This window comes from Bos javanicus, chromosome 3 (genome assembly GCF_032452875.1).
Source record: "Bos javanicus breed banteng chromosome 3, ARS-OSU_banteng_1.0, whole genome shotgun sequence".
Lineage (NCBI taxonomy): Eukaryota > Metazoa > Chordata > Mammalia > Artiodactyla > Bovidae > Bos > Bos javanicus.
Window position 1 is genome coordinate 57,204,635 of NC_083870.1, and position 17,181 is coordinate 57,221,815.

The following is a 17,181-nucleotide window of genomic DNA, read 5'->3' on the forward strand; positions in this document are numbered from 1 at the left end:
CAATTCTTCAGTGCTCAGCTTTCTTTCCGGTCCAACTCTCACATCCATACGTGACTACTGGAAAAACCATAGCTTTGACTAGAGGGACCTTTGTCGGCAATGTAACTGTTGTATGGCAGAAATCAACACAGCACTGTACAGCAATTATGCTCCAATTAAAAATTATTTAACAACATTAGTGTAAAACAGCTAAAAAAAAAATGACAATTTTAGGCTATACTGGAAAGCATATAATTATCAAAGTAACAATTGTTCCACTTACTGAACCTTTATTATGGGCCAGAAGCAATGCTGCTGTGTGTTTAAACATGTATCACTTCATTTAATTCTTAAAGTAACCCTATGCCTATTACTTATAAGGTAATAATATGGAAACGGAGTGTCAGATTAGTTAAGAGTTTTGAGGAACAGAGTCAGAACCCCAAACTTCAATCTGATACCAAAGCCTAACCAAAATGTAGTCATTACTGTCTTAAACCACAGGAAGGCACTGTTCCTAGGAAATCTATGTCACACATGTACCATTATGTATCATTTCAGGCATACACAAAGAATAGAGTACATTCAGGATGGAAAAGAGCTAGATAACCCATGCCACACAAAAAACTGCTTTTAAAACACCCAGTACACTTAAGTAGAGAGGAGAAATTCCATAAATGTACTAAAGTTATCTTGAAATATTTGAAAAGTTATTACGAAAAGGAGGCATCCTTTCTTTAGAATCACTCTAGAAGACAAGATAGACTATGTCTCAAGACGGAATGAGCTTTTTAAATAACTAGCAGTGCAAAGAAAAGATATGTGCAGTTTAGTGGGAGGTAAGCTATCAGTCTCCAGAGGTACTCATCTAGAGGCTTCATGTGTCTTCGTCACGCACTCGGGTCCGACCCTTTGTGACCCCATGGACTGTAACATACCAGGCTCCTCTGTTCAAGGGATTCTCCAGGCAAGAATACTAGAGTAGGTAGCCAAGCCCTTCTCCAGGGGATCTTCCCCACCTAAGAATCGAACCCAGGTCTCCAACATTGCAGGCAGATTCTTTATTGAGCCACGAGGAAAAGCCCCAGAGGTGCTTCACGAGGACCCACCAAAAGATGTAGACAGGATTTCTGCACTGATGAGAGCAGAAAGCATAGGACATCTGGCGTCGGTTACCACTAGGTAAATACCTGTACTTAGTTGCTCAGTCATGTCTCACTCTTTCCGATCCCCCAGACTGTAGCCCACTGGCTTTCTGTCTATGGGATTTTTCAGGCAAGAATACTGGAGCAGGTTGCCATTTCTTTCTCTGTTGGATACTCCTGACCCAGGAATCCAACCCACGTCTCTGATGCCTCCCACATTACAGGCAAATTCTTTACCCACTGAGCCCACTGGGGAAGCCTGGCTGCTAGCATACAGATTCTTTTGAAGGATTCTCTCCACTGAGCCTCTAACAAGGTAGGTAGGAAAGAGCAAAAATAAAGATAGAAGCAGGCTGGTGACAATTAACTAAGAAGAAGGAGTGGAATGCTGACACACTCTTTCCATAATTCTGTCTTATTCAGTCTTGTTCAATCATGTCCAACTCTGCAACTCTATGGACTGCAGCATGCCAGGCTTCCCTGTCCTTCACCATCTCCCAGAGTTTGCTCAAACTCATGTCTACCTTGAGAAAGACTAAGTATGTACCTCTTATGATTATGGCAAAAATTCAGATAATGAGAAGATTGATACTGTACTTTAGGCTTTAAGTAATGAGAATACTGTGATAATTTATAACCTAGTTCCTCACACTAGACTCATTAACTAATTCCATTAATATTTACTAAGAATCTATTAATTTATAATTCATCTGGTCCTGGAGATAAGCCTAATCCTAGAGAATTTGGTGGCATGGCATTATAATAAAATTTTATACGATGCAATGGGGATCCCATAAATGGGATGCTTAAGAAAGGATTCACAAAGAAGACTGAGAAAGAAAAGTACCTCCTGAGTAGAAAAAGAAAGGCATTCTAGGCAGAGAGAAAAACTTGAGCAAAACCCTTGGAGGTATAATACTGCATGATGCATTCAGATCCTAAAAGTGGTTCTTGATAAGTTTACAATATGAAAGAATGGGTAGGGACAAAGTAAAACACGAGGCAGACGAGTGAGTGAGTCAAGTCGCTCAGTCATGTCCGACTCTTTGTGACCCCGTGGACTGTAGCCCCCCAGGCTCTTCCGTCCATGGGATTCTCCAGGCAAGAATACTGGAGTGGGCTGCCATTTCCTTCTCCAAGGAGACAGTGGGCAGAGGCCAAAACACGGTGTCTTAATCACCATACTGGGATATGAACTGTAACTTGAAAGTCAACAATTCTCAAACTCATTAAGCTGAGAACCTCTCTTTATACACTTAAAAATTAGGGACTCCAAAGAGTTTTCATCAGTATAGGTTAGATCTACCAATATCAAATGAGAAATGAAAACTATAAAACTTACAAATATTTATTAATTTAAAAATAGTAATAAAGCATGTTAGCAAAAATGACAATTCTGTGAAAATACCTATTTCCAAAAGACAAAATTTAGTAAAAAGAGTGACTTTTTAACATTTTTGCATTTATTTTTATATGTCTAAAAATGGAAGATAACTGGATTCTCATAACTGCTTTTCCATTAAAAATATTACCACATAGTATTTGGGTTGGAGTCTATGAAGCAATCAGACACACAGATTTTGTACAGATCCACAGCTGGAAAATGGAGAAGGAAACCAGATCCAGTCTTTTTGCCTGGAAAACCCCATGGACAAAGGAGCCCCAGGGCTACAGTCCACGGGGCTGCAAAGAGTCGCGCATGACTGAGCACACATGCACAATAGTTGGAAAAGGATTATTTTAATAATATTTTCTGATAATTGTTTGACACTACACTAAAACTCAACAAGTGTTATTTCTCAAAGGCTAGTTGTAAAGTGATAACCCATGTTAGTAAACTTTCTATACACAGTATATTGATCTACCTCGTACCATCACTTAAAAATACTGGTTTATGGAGTTACACAGATCCACCAAAGGTCATATGTCTAATTATACAACTCCCCCCTCAATCTCGTCAAAATACTCAGTATTGGGAAGCTCACAGTGACAAATACAAGTTTTCTCAAATTTTCTACTGGGCAACAAGTATTATCAGTTGTTTTCCTTCAAGCAACAAATTTACTTTGTAATTTTGTAATTCAACTAAGATATTAATTTTGATATTAAACTGGCAGGAAGATTCAGAGACCTCCTCAACTTCTAGCAGAGGTTCAAACTGCTATTAAAATAGATGTGCTTTGACTGTTGAAATAAACACCATACCAAAAAGATGAAAGCATTTTCAAAATCAAGAAAGAAATGCCAATATTGTCTACAAAGCTGAATTATTTTCACACTTCAACAGCTGCACCTGGTGCTCCATTGACTAGTAAGTAAAAAGAATATGGAGTAACTAGGCATCAACTCCAGCTGGGCTTGGAGACCATTAGCTAAAACCTACGCAGCAGCTGTTTGAAAATGAGAATTAGTGATGCTGAAAACCTGCCATTATTTCACTGGAGCTTGATATATATCATATTCAGAGCAGTGGTTTTCAATTTGAGCATGCATCAGGATGACTTGCAGGGTTTGTTAAAATGCAGATTCCAGATTCCCCACCATCTACAGTTGTTAATTCAGGGTCCAATAATTTTCTATCAAGTTCCCAGGTGATGCTGACATGATGGTCCAGGAATACTTTGAGAATGAATACTCTAGAGAATATTTCTACTGGTTTATTAACAAGATAGGTGGAGATAACAGTCTTTTTTCTATGTGACTAATTAATTAGTATCCCTAGTAATTTGGAATTTACAGTAATTTTAAGTAGTTTAAATATGTAAAAAATAATGCTACTCAATTTCCTGGTAAAACTAGTTGTGAGAGTGTTCTAGTCAGGACATGTTTTACCCTTTAACTCATGGCATTGGTTCTGCTGGGATGGGTGGGTGTCCCATCTCCTTCGAAGAGCTTTTTCATAAAAGCTACCTTCTTTCTGGAAAAGAATGGTGATGACCATTACCCAGAATAGAATAGATATTACATAAATTTGCTTAATGAAAACAATATCAATTCAGTTCAGTTGCTCAGTTGTGTCTGACTCTTTGCAACCCCATGAATCGCAGCACGCCAGGCCTCCCTGTCCATCACCAACTCCCAGAGTTCACTCAAACTCATATCCATCGAGTCGGTGATGCCACCCAGCCATCTCATCCTCTGTCGTCCCCTTCTCCTCCTGCCCTCAATCCCTCCCAGCATCAGAGTCTTTTCCAATGAGTCAACTCTTCACATGAGGTGGCCAAAGTACTGGAGTTTCAGCTTTAGCATCATTCCTTCCAAAGAACACCCAGGACTGATCTCCTTTAGAATAGAATGGTTGGATCTCCTTGCAGTCCAGGGGACTCTCAAGAGTCTTCTCCAACACCACAGTTCAAAAGCATCAATTCTTCGGCGCTCAGCTTTCTTCACAGTCCAACTCTCACATCCATACATGACTACTGGAAAAACCATAGCCTTGATTAGACAGACCTTTGTTGGCAAAGTAATGTCTCTGCTTTTAAATATGCTATGTAGGTTGGACATAACTTTCCTTCCAAGGAGTAAGCGTCTTTTAATTTCATGGCTGCAATCACCATCTGCAGTGATTTTGGAGCCCAAAAAATAAAGTCTGGCACTGTTTCCACTGCTTCCCCATCTATTTCCCACGACGTGATGGGACCAAATGCCATGATCTTCATTTTCTAAATGTTGAGCTTTAAGCCAACTTTTTCAGTCTCCTCTTTCACTTTCATCAAGAGGCTTTTTAGTTCCTCTTCACTTTCTGCCATAAGGGTGGTGTCATGTATTATTAAATTAATGGATACAGAAGATAAGAATTCTTCACTAAGCAATCTAAGAAAGAACTACTTTTTAAAAGAAGTGAGAATGTGATATGATGATTTGAACCCTACTAACATAGCAATCAATGTTACACACAGCATGGTCAAAGCTGAAGCTCCACACATATCACACTGTTTCCTATAGGTTTGATATTCTAGGTCTGTCAAATCTTATCCTCAGAGTTTTTTTTCCTCTAATGGGGTCAAGACTATGTGAGAGAGGATAAGGAGCAGGGAAGCTGAAGATTAAAGGAGTTAAATAACACGGTAAATAATTTTCAAGCCTACATGAAGCCAAAAGTCATAAGGAGAGTTAAGTTATCTTAAATCGAATCCAGGGCATAATAGATTCTGCATGTCTGGGAAAGTACTAGGAATAAATATTTTTAAAAAGCTCCCAGGGTGAAATGAGTCTCAATGACCTGAAAGCTAAAGTGACTGCAGACATTACAAGGTATCCTAGAACAACACTGGAAGCTAGTTAATACATTTTTGTTAACTCTGGTTTATAACTCTATAGGTATCATTCTCCATTTCATACATAACTAAGATATTATGGACGAATTCCCCATAGCATCATTTCTCATTTTTGGAGGCCACTGTATTTCTTACTGAGTTCCAGTTAGTTTCTCCATTTTGGCTTCTTTTTTTGGCAGAAGGGTGGGGGTGGCCTAACATAAACTGGAAATAATGAGTCTAAAAACAAGGTAGTTTAAGGAAAATTAAAATTTAGGAACAATGCTACATTATAAGATGTGATAATTATAGTTCTTAAATCCTTATTTATAACTACAAAAATTAATATTTGCACATTAAGAGTAAATGACCTATACACCCCAATGAAAAGACAGAGATTTTCAGACTGGATAGAAAAAGTATGATTCAACTATATCCTGCCTACAAAAAATTCATTTTAAGATGAAAGAAATAAATGAACTTAAAAAATGGGGGAAAATATATCATGTTAACAAAATTCAAAAGAAAACTGGACTGACCATATTAAACACTAAATGGATTTCAGAGAAAAAAATATTTCTAGGAATAAAAAAGATTATTTCATAATAATAAAGAGGTCAACAGAATAACAATCTTAAATATTTGTGCATCTATAAGAGAATTTCAAACCACACAAAAAACTCAAAACAGACAAATCCACAGGTACAATCAGTGATATCACCATTATTCTCTCAATAACTAATTGAATACATAGTCAAAAATCAGTAAAGATACAGAAAACTTGAACAATACTATCAATTAATTTGGGTCAACTGGCCTTTATAGAACAATAGAGAAGACTGATGTACATTCTTTTCAAGTGCAAGTTTATGAGTCATAAAACAATACTTAATATATGTGAAAGATTCAAATCATACAAAGTATCCTCCCTGATTACTCCAGAATTAAACGATCAATAACAGAAAAGACATTTTAAAAGCCCAACATTGGACTAAATAATATGCTTCAAGTAATCCTCAGGACCTTTTACACAGTTCATGAGGTTTGGGCAAGTATATTGGGGTAGTTTGCCTTCACATTTGTCAGAACTCTCTGCTATGACCCATCCATCTTGGGTGGCCCTGCACAGCATAGTTCAGAGCTTCACTGAGTTATGCAAGCCTCTTTGCCACAAGGCAGTGATCCATAAAGACTCCTGAAAGTTCCTTGGACAGCAAGGAGATCAAATTAGTCAATCTTAAGGTAGATCAACCCTGAATATTCACTGGAAGGACTGATGCCAAAGCTGAAACTCCAGCATTTTGGTCACCTGATGGGAACAGATGACTGACTCATTGGAAAAGACCCTGATGCTGAGAAAGATTGAGGGCAGGAGGAGAAGAGGGTGTCAGAGGATGGGTGTCAGAGGATAAGATTGCTGGACAGCATTCCCGATGCAATGAACATGAACTTGGGCAAACTCCAGGAGACAGTTAGGGACAGGGAGTCCTGGCATGCTGCAGTCCATGGGATGCAGAGCCGGACACGACTGGGCGACTAAACAACAACCACCTACAGGACAAAGGAAAAATCTAAAAGGAAATTAGAAAAGCATTCTGAACCTAATAAACATGAAATATACCAAAATTTGTAAGACATAACTAAAGCAGTACTTAGAGAAAAACTAATACTATGATATGATTATATTAGAATAGAAGGTCAGTATCAATGGATTAGGCCTCACCCTAAGAAAATAGAAGAGTAAACAAAAGCAGAAATCCCTGAAATAGAAAACATAAAAACAACACAGAGAAAAATCAATAAAACCAAAGCTGGTTGTTTGAGCAAACACAGTAAAAATTGATAAACCTATAGCTAAATACAGGACAGGGAGGCCTGGCGTGCTGTGATTCATGGGGTCGCAAAGAGTCAGACACGACTGAGCGACTGATCTGATCTGATAGCTAAATACAAAAAAAAAAAAGAGAAAAGACCCAATTATGAATATCAGGAAAAAGGGGAAGGCGCTACAGAAAATGGGGGTATATTATATAACAATTCTATGCCAATATACTTGACAACTTAGAAGAAATGGCCAAATCCCTTGAAAATCAAAAACTAACAAAGCTCACTCAAGAATAGATAACTAAACTGAATAACCTTTTATATACTAAAGAAATTAAATTTGAAAAAAAAAAACCCTCCCACAAAACAAAGTAAAAAAGGCTTTCCACAGAAAAAACAATAGGCCCAGGTGGCTTCACTGGAAAATTTTATCATACATAAAGAAAAATACCAGTCCACACACACTCAAAGAACACTGAAGAGAACACTTCCGAACCCATTCTATGCAGCCAGCCTTACTCTGATAGGAAAATGAGACAGATATTACAACGGCAGGGATCAAATCCCTTATGAACACAGAGGCAAAAGTTAACAAAATTTAGAGAGGTGAATACAATATATAGAAAGGTAATTATCATCCACATAGTTTATCTCAGAAACATATGGTTCATTTAACATTCAAAAGTCAATGAAATTCACCATATTAACAAGCTAAAAAAAGAAAAACCACCTTAATATATACAAAGAAAATGTTCAACAAAATCCAATACCCATTCATGATAAAAATCTCAGCAAACTAGGAATAGGAGAAAACTTCCTCAAAATGATAATACAGTATCTTTAAAAAATCCACAGCCAACATCATTCTTTATGGAAAGACTATCTATATGTTTTCCCCTAAGAATGGAAATAAGGCAAAAATGTCTCCTCTCACCTCTTTTGTGCAACACTGGCCTACAAGCTTTAGCCAATTCAGTAAGGAAAGAAAAAGTAATTAATAAGGCACACAGATTAGGGAGCAAGAAGTAAAGCTATCTTTTATCACAGCATGCTTGTCTGTGTAGAAACCCCTACAAAGTGTACAGAAAACCTACTAGAGTTATTTGAGTTTAGCAAGACTGCAGAATAAAAAAATCAGTATACACAAATTAACTTATTTCTATATACTAATCAGAAATTTTAGAAAATTTAAAGACCACTTGAAACAGTATTTTAACAAGGACAAATTCTCAAAAAGATATGCAAGACCTCTACAGTAAAAATTATACAACAGTGCTGAGAAAAAAAAGTAAATAAGACCTAAATAGAAAAGTATATCATGTTCACAGGTGAAAGACTGTTAAGAGGCAATTCTCCCCAAATGTACATATAGACATCATAAAATTCCAATCAAAACCTAGCAGGCTTTTTTGGTATATATATCTGGTATAATTCTATAATCTTTATACAAATGCAAAGGATCTAAAATAGCCAAAACAATTTTACTAAAGAACAGAACTGGAGGATTTCTACTACTTTATCTCAAGACTTATTATCAAGTTACAGTAATCAAAATGGTATGATGCTGGTGTAAAGACAAACACTGAAATCAAAACAGAATAGTAAATCCAGAAATATAACCACACATATATGCTCAATTGATTTTTGACAAAGTTATTTAGTATGACAATTTAATAGAGCCTATCATTTTTTTCAAAAAAGGTATCAGAATAGCTTGATAGCCATATATTTAAAAAAATTAAAAGGAACCTTCCATCTTACCTTATATCATACTCAAGAAGGAATTCAAAATGGATCATACCTAAATGTAGGAACTAAAATAATAAAACTTCTAAGGGAAACATAATCCTAGCAATCTTGGGTTTGACCAAAAAAAACCACAAGAACTATAAAAGCAAAAATCAATATACTCAACTTCACTGAAATTAAAAGACACAAAAATCAGAAGGAAATCCACAGAATGGGAGATCGTGTTTACAAAACATATAGCAAAGAAAAGCCTTGCATCTAGTATATATAGAAAACAACCAATGTAATTTTTTAATGGATAAAAGACTTGTACACTTCCTCAAAGAAGAACTGCAGAATGCAGATAACAATGCGAAAAGATGTTTGAAATTCCTCATTGTTATGGAAAATTATTAAAAGCACAATGACATACCACACATATAGAACGGCAAAAATTAGAAACTGATGATACCACATCTTCACAAGAACGTGTAGAAACTGGAATGCTTAGGAACTGCTGGTGGGAATACAAAAGAGGACCACCACTCCAGAAAAGTTTGACAGTTTTTTAAAAAGCTAAACATACATCTAACAATAAAACCTAGTCATTCCACGCCTAGGTATTTACCCAAGGAAAATAAATAACAACATATATATTCATTTAAGTCATGTCCAAACATTCACCTTTATGGGAAACACCAATATTTCCATCAGGAAGTAAATGACTAAACAAATGGAGGTGTATTCATACAATGGTTTACTACTCAATAAAAAGGAAAGACTTATTCATATATATACATCATGTATAAATCTCAGTATCATCACACTAAGTTAAAAAAGCCAGACCTTGTCTACCTCCCCCACAATGAATATATTCTGTATAACATAAATATAATATAGAGAGTAATGAACAACAAAGGTGTTAGTTTCATAAAGTTCACCTTTCAGTCAACTGTTTGTTCCCAAATTATTTTACACCAGTTATATTTAATAGTGTAATTGCATAAATCAATGATACATGCATGCAAAAAACGAGTGAGTTGCTGCTTTTGTAAAAATCAAGCTGGAAGACTGGGAAGACCCAGCAGAAATTGCTCTTAGATCAGATATTTATAAGACAACACAAAAGACTTGAAGAAAAAAATCTAGAGATCTAGATTGCAAACATCTTAATTTTCTTTACTACATTTTATAGAAGCCCAAAGTGGATATAAAGTATTACAGATGTGCTTTCTAAAACTCTTATAAGTAGACCATATTTAAACAAATGCACACATATATTTTGACTTAAAATAATTAAGGTACAATTCTCACATGCATCAAACAGAAAATAGGGGCTTAATCTTATTGAATAAGAAGGGTTCCCCTAGGGCCTTTTGAATTCACTTTTATTTAATGGAAAAGCTAACAAACTCCTGGAAAAGACAGATTTACAGCATCAGAAAGAAGAGGAAAAATAACATATAATCTCACCATCCAAATGTAACCCTATGAATATCTGCAAACATTTCTTTACTGTCTTTTTTCCATACTTTTTAAACAGTGATCATAACATGAACACTTTCATATATTGCCTTTTTTTCCTTAACTTTACAAACATGATAATTTTCCCCTATTATTGAAAACTTTTATTTGGAACAGTTGCAGCTGGTACAGGCTTTGAAAAGTAAACACACCAAGGATATACATATTGATGTCTATCTGTACTGAGGGACAAAGAAAGTCACTCATTTCCCTTCTTGAGTTGAACAACAGGAATCAAAGACAATATGGATTAAGGAGAGCTACAAATTGGATTCCTGATGAAGATGCCATAGGCAATAAATAATTGTTTCCTTAAAGAAAAGGCCTGACCTGACCTATTATTTCTCTTTATTCTGATTTATTACCTCAGCTTATTCAAATCTATACAAATAGCTTCTCAGAGAGACTAAGACAACCAAAAGATTGCTGCTACTCAGTCTTATGAACTCTGTGGGAGAGGGAGAGGGCGGGGAGATTTGGGAGAATGGCATTGAAACATGTATAATATCATGTATGAAACGAGTCACCAGTCCAGGTTCGATGCACGATACTGGATGCTTGGGGCTGGTGCACTGGGACGACCCAGAGGGAGGGTATGGGGAGGGAGGAGGGAGGAGGGTTCAGGATGGGGAACACAGGTATACCTGTGGCGGATTCATTTCGATATTTGGCAAAGCTAATACAATATTGTAAAGTTTAAAAATAAAATAAAATTAAAAAAAGAAAGTAAAAAAAAAAAAAAAGACTAGCTTAATATTTGGTTTAAGAAACAGAGCTATGTCTTCTTTGTGTTAAATAACTATCCATGTTAAATAATATATTTGTAAATTAAAAACAAAAAACAAAAAACAAAAAACAAAAAAAAAAAAAACAAATAACAACCTTTGGCAATTATCAAAGTATTTCCCATTTCAAAGGAGAACAGTAAAAATAATTACCTATGTGGAGATTTTTAGATGCAGCTTCAAAAACATTTCTTGCTTCTGTAAGACAGAAGTATATTCTGAAATTTCATGCCTGGTATCTAGCTCCTGCTTTTCTAAGTTTGCATTCTAGGGAATCAATAAAATAAATACAATAAAGATGACAGCAATGATAATGTTGTCAACTAGAAAGCTAAGAACAAGTAGAGCTGTAATGTCCAAAAACGTGGGCAATGACTTTAACTGCTCTTTATTTTCTTAGTTCTAGTTGCATATAACAAAAGTATGCCACATTTCAAAATTATATGACTGAATAGTGCTATTAATACCACTTCTCCTGCTGAGTGTTTTTGCCTATTGATTGTTTACCAAAGATCTCTTCTAAGCCCAATTTTCAAAGGTGCTACAAAAATTTTAAAGCATTTTACCTAAGTTGCTCTAAGATTTAAAAATACAAGGGTGCTTTTCAGCTATTTCCAAGTTTTCTAAAATAAATATTACTTTTGGAATCCAAAGAACTTTATTCTCACAGAATGTATTGTAGTACAAATATAGTCACCAGCTAAAATTTAAAGAAATATATTTCCATTCATGCATTTTGTGGCTATATATACACATTTGTTGATAGATACTAAAGCTGATATATAGAAACAAAGACCTGATACATTTCGCAACACCCTATTTTAAAAGCGGTTTTTATGCATATAAACATACACATCCACTTTTTTCAATGAGAAGGATATCATTTTGGTTCCAAGTGATCACACACAAAGCAGGATACAGACTAACAACACAGAAGATGTATTTATTTACTTATACATCTGACTACTTTAGGATATAGTAAACACCAAATTGCTGTTAGTTGGTTCTTTGAATAGGAGAAAAAAAAATGAATCTCAATATAATAAATTTAGAATAAAAATTTTGTTGACTAAATCAGTCATTTAAGCACTTTTATTTGATCTCATAAAATGGTTCAAATTAATGGTTTAACTTAGAGTCACCTATAAATTAACCACATAGACTATATACAAGGCTAACCTTAACAGTTCAATAAGAGTTCTCAGATTTTCAGAATTTCTTGCTTTCTACGCAGAATCATCAATGGGAAATAGAATTAATTCTAAGGATACAGATCTAGGTTATTATCCCTTACCATCAGCCTGTTTCTCCACAAAACGGTACTTAAATTATCATGAAGATACTGCCTTTCTCATATCACTTCCTTCTCTTTTAGCATATTTTGAGTTGATGACATAATTAATGGAACTGTTTTCTATATGGAAAAATTGGTTACATGCATACCCTTATACAAAACAAGTCTGCTATTCCATGGGCAAAATTTAATCTTGAAGGGGGGTGGGGAGGAGGAGAATAAAATAATAACATGATTCCTCTTAACCTCCAATTTTTTGTTTTTTTTTGGCCACCAAGGAATTCCTTCACCTTCAGTTTAAATGGCCACCATAAAGACAGCACATTTTGGACTTGCTTTTAGCAAACATGTAGTCATTTAATTTTTCATGTGGCATTAAGCTTTAAAAAAAAAAATCTGGGAAGGAAATTCCTATTAATCATATACTTTTTACACAGTATTTTATTTAACATATTACCAAACATATGGTATTATAAAATATAGCCCATTTGAATCTATGCAGTGATGACTACATAAATACATAATTTCAATATATTTACCATCTTGATACTCCAGCAAAACTAAATAGTATACAAACTCTCTTTATCAGGAAATTAATTTGTTTTGAAAGAAAAAGTCTTATGTGTTTAGTGGGCAATGCAAGAGAGCACTTCCTCTCTATTTAGCATAGCTAAAAATCTAACTACCCCAAAATATTAAAAGCATAAAAAGAAAATGGACTTTCCATGCCTATTTTTAAAATAAGTGCTATAAAAAGAAATAGCAACTCAAAATGGATTAGAGACTTCAACATAAGAATTAAAAGCATAAAACTCCTAGGAAAAAAACATAGGTCTTGGCAATGACTTCTTGTATATAACAGCAAAAGCACAGGCACCAAAAACAGAGAGAGACAAGCAGGACGACATCAAACTAAAAAGCTTCCACACAGCAAAGGAAAATGACATAGAATAGGGGGAAGTGTCTGCAAACCATATATCTGATAAGGAATTATTACCCATAATTTATAAGGAACTCCTATAACTCAACACCAAAAATACAAAATGGGCAAAGGACTTGAGTACACATTTTTCCAAAAAAGACATACAAATTACCAACAGGTAAAGGAAAAGACATTCAACATTATTCATCATGAGGGAAAAGGAAGTCAAAGCCACAATGAGGTATCCACACCTGACAGAACAAACATTATGAAGAAAAAAAAATCTAGAAAATAATAAGTGTTGATGAAGATGTGGAGAAAATGGAACTCTTGTGCTCTGTTGGTGATGTAGCCATTTATGGAAAACAGTATTGAGGTTGCTCAAGAAATACGGAAACACTGTATGTTCCACCAACCCCATTTCTGGGTATTTATCCAAAGGAATTGAAATCAGGATGGAAAAAAAGACATCTGTACTCCCATGATCATTGCAACATGATTCACAATGCCCAAGAGGCAGAAACAACCTGAATGTCCAAAGACAGAAAAACAGATTTTGTGCGATAAGCACGCACCAAAACCCACCCACACAGGAAGACTATTTAGCCATGAAAAAAGGAAATCCTGTCATGTGTGACAACATGGATGAACCTGGAGGATATTACACTAAATAAAATAAAGGACAAACAGTCACAAAAGGACAAACACTACATGATTCCACTCACATGAGGTATCTAAAGTAGACAAACTGGTAGAAAGGAAAAGAGAATGGTGGTTGCCAGGGAATTCGAGGAAGAGGAAATGGGGAGCCGCTGTTCAGTAAGTCTTATTTCACTTATACAAGATTGAAAAAAAAGTCCTAGGAGAGATCAGGTGTAAAATTATGCTTATAGTTAACAATTATAATTAACAATAATATACTGTACACTTTTTTGCCATGAGGGTTAAAGAAAGGTTCATGATTATTTTTACCAAATATTCTTTCCATCAGAAAATTAAAAACAATTTACAACTGTATGTAACTGGAATTATGTTAAATTTATACACTACTAGGAAAGGAAAAAAGCAATATATTCAAGTGATTCAAACATAAATAAGTATTTTTCAAAAGACTGTGCAACAAAAAGTCTCAAGAGGTCCTGTATCCATCCACCCAATTTCCATCCTTCACAATATGTAGCCACTATTATTTGTTACCCTTTCAGAGATCATTTTATGCATATACAAGCTAAAACAACTAAATACCTCTCTTTGACACCAATATTAGAATATATACCTTGCCTTTGTTTCTTTTAAATGTAAGTATATCTTAAAGATTTTCCCACATAGAGATCTTCCTTGTTCCTTTTTTTTATTTTAAGCAGCAAGGCATTTCAGTGTAGACATATCATAATTTATTCAATCAATCTTAATGATAAACATTTATTTATTTATTTTTTTTTTTCTCTAGATATACACATGCTCCCCATCCTGAACCCTCCTCCCTCCCAACCTCCCCATACCAATCTTAATGATAAACATTTAGCTGGTCTCTTTTCTTTGGCCATAAAAAATATTCTAATATTCTAATATTCTAATAACAACTGGTACATTAAGTTATGGAATTTTTCAGATGCTTAAGAACAATAATGAGCACTAAAGTCTTTATTGAGACTTTTTTTCCCAACATGTTTCTCTGATACCTTTCAACAGAATTTTTCCTTATCTATAAAATGGAGGGTTAGGGTTAGATAATCTCTATGACCTTTTCTAGCCCTAATTTTTACCAGATGTTCCAGAACATGAAGTGAGCACAAGATGGCAGAGTGGAAGGATGTGTGCTTATCTTCTTCTGCAAGAACTCCAAAATTGCAACTCACTGCTGAGTTGCAATCCTAAAAGATGATGCTGTTAAAGTGCTGCACTCAATATGTCAGCAAATTTGGAAAACTCAGCAGTGGCCACAGGACTGGAAAAGGTCAGTTTTCATTCCAATCCCAAAGAAAGGCAATGCCAAAGAATGTTCAAACTACCACACAATTGCATTCATCTCACATGCTAGCAAAGTAATGGTCATAATTCTCCAAGCAGGCTTCAACAGTACATGAACTGAGAACTTCCAGATGTTCAAGCTGGATTTACAAAAGGCAGAGGAACCAGAGGTCAAATTGTCACCATCCGTTAGATCACTGAAAAAGCAAAAAAGTTCCAGAAAAAAATCTAGTTCTGCTTTATTGCCTATGCCAAAGCCTTTGACTGTGTGGATCACAACAAACTGTGGAAAATTCTTCAAGAGATGGGAATACCAGACCACCTGTCCTGCCTCCTGAGAAATTCATATGTAGGTCAAGAAGCAATAGTTAGAACTGGACATGGAACAATGGACTGGTTCAAATTTGGGAAAGGAGTATGTCAAAGCTGTATATTGTCATCCTGCTTATTTAACTTATATGCAGAGTACATCATGCAAAATGCCAGGCTGGATGAAGCACAAGGTGGAATCAAGATTGCTGGGAGAAATATCAATAACCTCAGATATGCAGATGACACCACCCTACGGCAGAAAGCAAAGAGGAACTAAAGAGCCTCTTGATCGAAGTGAAAGAGGAGAGTGAAAAAGTTGGCTTAAAACTCAACATTCAGAAAACTAAGATCATGGCATCCAGTCCCATCACTTCGTGCAAATAGAGGTGGAAACAATGGAAACAGTGACAAATTTTATTTTCTTGGGCTCCAAAATCACTGCAGATGGTGACTACAGCCATGAAATTAAAAGACTCTTACTCCTCGGAAGGAAAGTTATGACCAACCTAGACAGCATATTAAAAAGCAGAGACATTACTCTGCCAACAAAGGTCCGTTGAGTCAAAGGTATGGTTTTTCCAGTAGTCATGTATGAATGTGAGAGTTGGACCATAAAGAAAGCTGAGCGCCGAAGAATTGATGCTTTTGAACTGTGGTGTTAGGAAGACTCTTGAGAGTCCCTTGGACTGCAAGGAGATCAAACCAATCCATCCTAAAGGAAATCAGTCCTGAATATTCATTGGAATATTCTGATGTTGAAGCTGAAGCTTCAACACTTTGGCTACCTGAAGCAAAGAACTGACTCATTAGAAAAGACCCTGATGCTGGGAAAGATTGAAGGTAGGAGAAGAAAGGGACGACAGAGGATAAGATGGCTGGATGGCATCACCGATTCAATGGATATGAGTCTGAGCAAGCCCCGGGAGTTGGTGATGGACAGGGAAGTCTGGTGAGCTGTAGTCCATGTGGTTGCAAAGAGTCAGACAAGACTGAAAGGCTGAACTGAACTTTCAGAATATGTCAGTACAATAATCTTAGCTGCCACCTTCTAACTTTCAATTACTTTTATCGAACTTGTTTTCACTTGACATTTAATTTCAAAATATTGTCATGACAGTAACCCTAATGGTAGATGTTAGAATAATATATAAGAGTAAATAAATTACATACATTTATGTTGAGTTTCCAGGATGGGACCCCAAACTCAAAATAAAACACATGAACTGTCAAATATTTCATTACACTGAAAATAATTATTTCATTGACAGTGATGGACTTTGCTCATTTGTACATTCATTGATACATTTCACTATTTTTCTTAGTAGTAAAAGACTCATTATGAGATAACTGCTGAGTGTTAAGGACACAGCATATTTTCAAAGAAGAGACCAAAGCCATCTTGATCAAATGGATGATCATGACCTAAGCAAACATAATTTCA

The 17,181-nt window shown here is 35.5% G+C and overlaps 1 protein-coding gene across 6 annotated transcripts in view; it reads right to left on the reverse strand.

The window, feature by feature from the left end:
- HS2ST1 (heparan sulfate 2-O-sulfotransferase 1) overlaps positions 1 to 17,181 on the reverse strand; it is a 189,237-nt gene that overhangs the window by 58,050 nt on the left and 114,006 nt on the right. For 2 of the 6 annotated variants that reach the window (XM_061411381.1, XM_061411382.1), the window contains exon 2: positions 11,395 to 11,439. The exons of the other annotated variants lie outside the window; for them this stretch is intronic. In XM_061411381.1, coding sequence (XP_061267365.1) covers positions 11,395 to 11,439 — 45 coding nt within the window. The remainder of the gene's footprint in view (positions 1 to 11,394; positions 11,440 to 17,181) is intronic. 6 annotated transcript variants of the gene reach the window in all.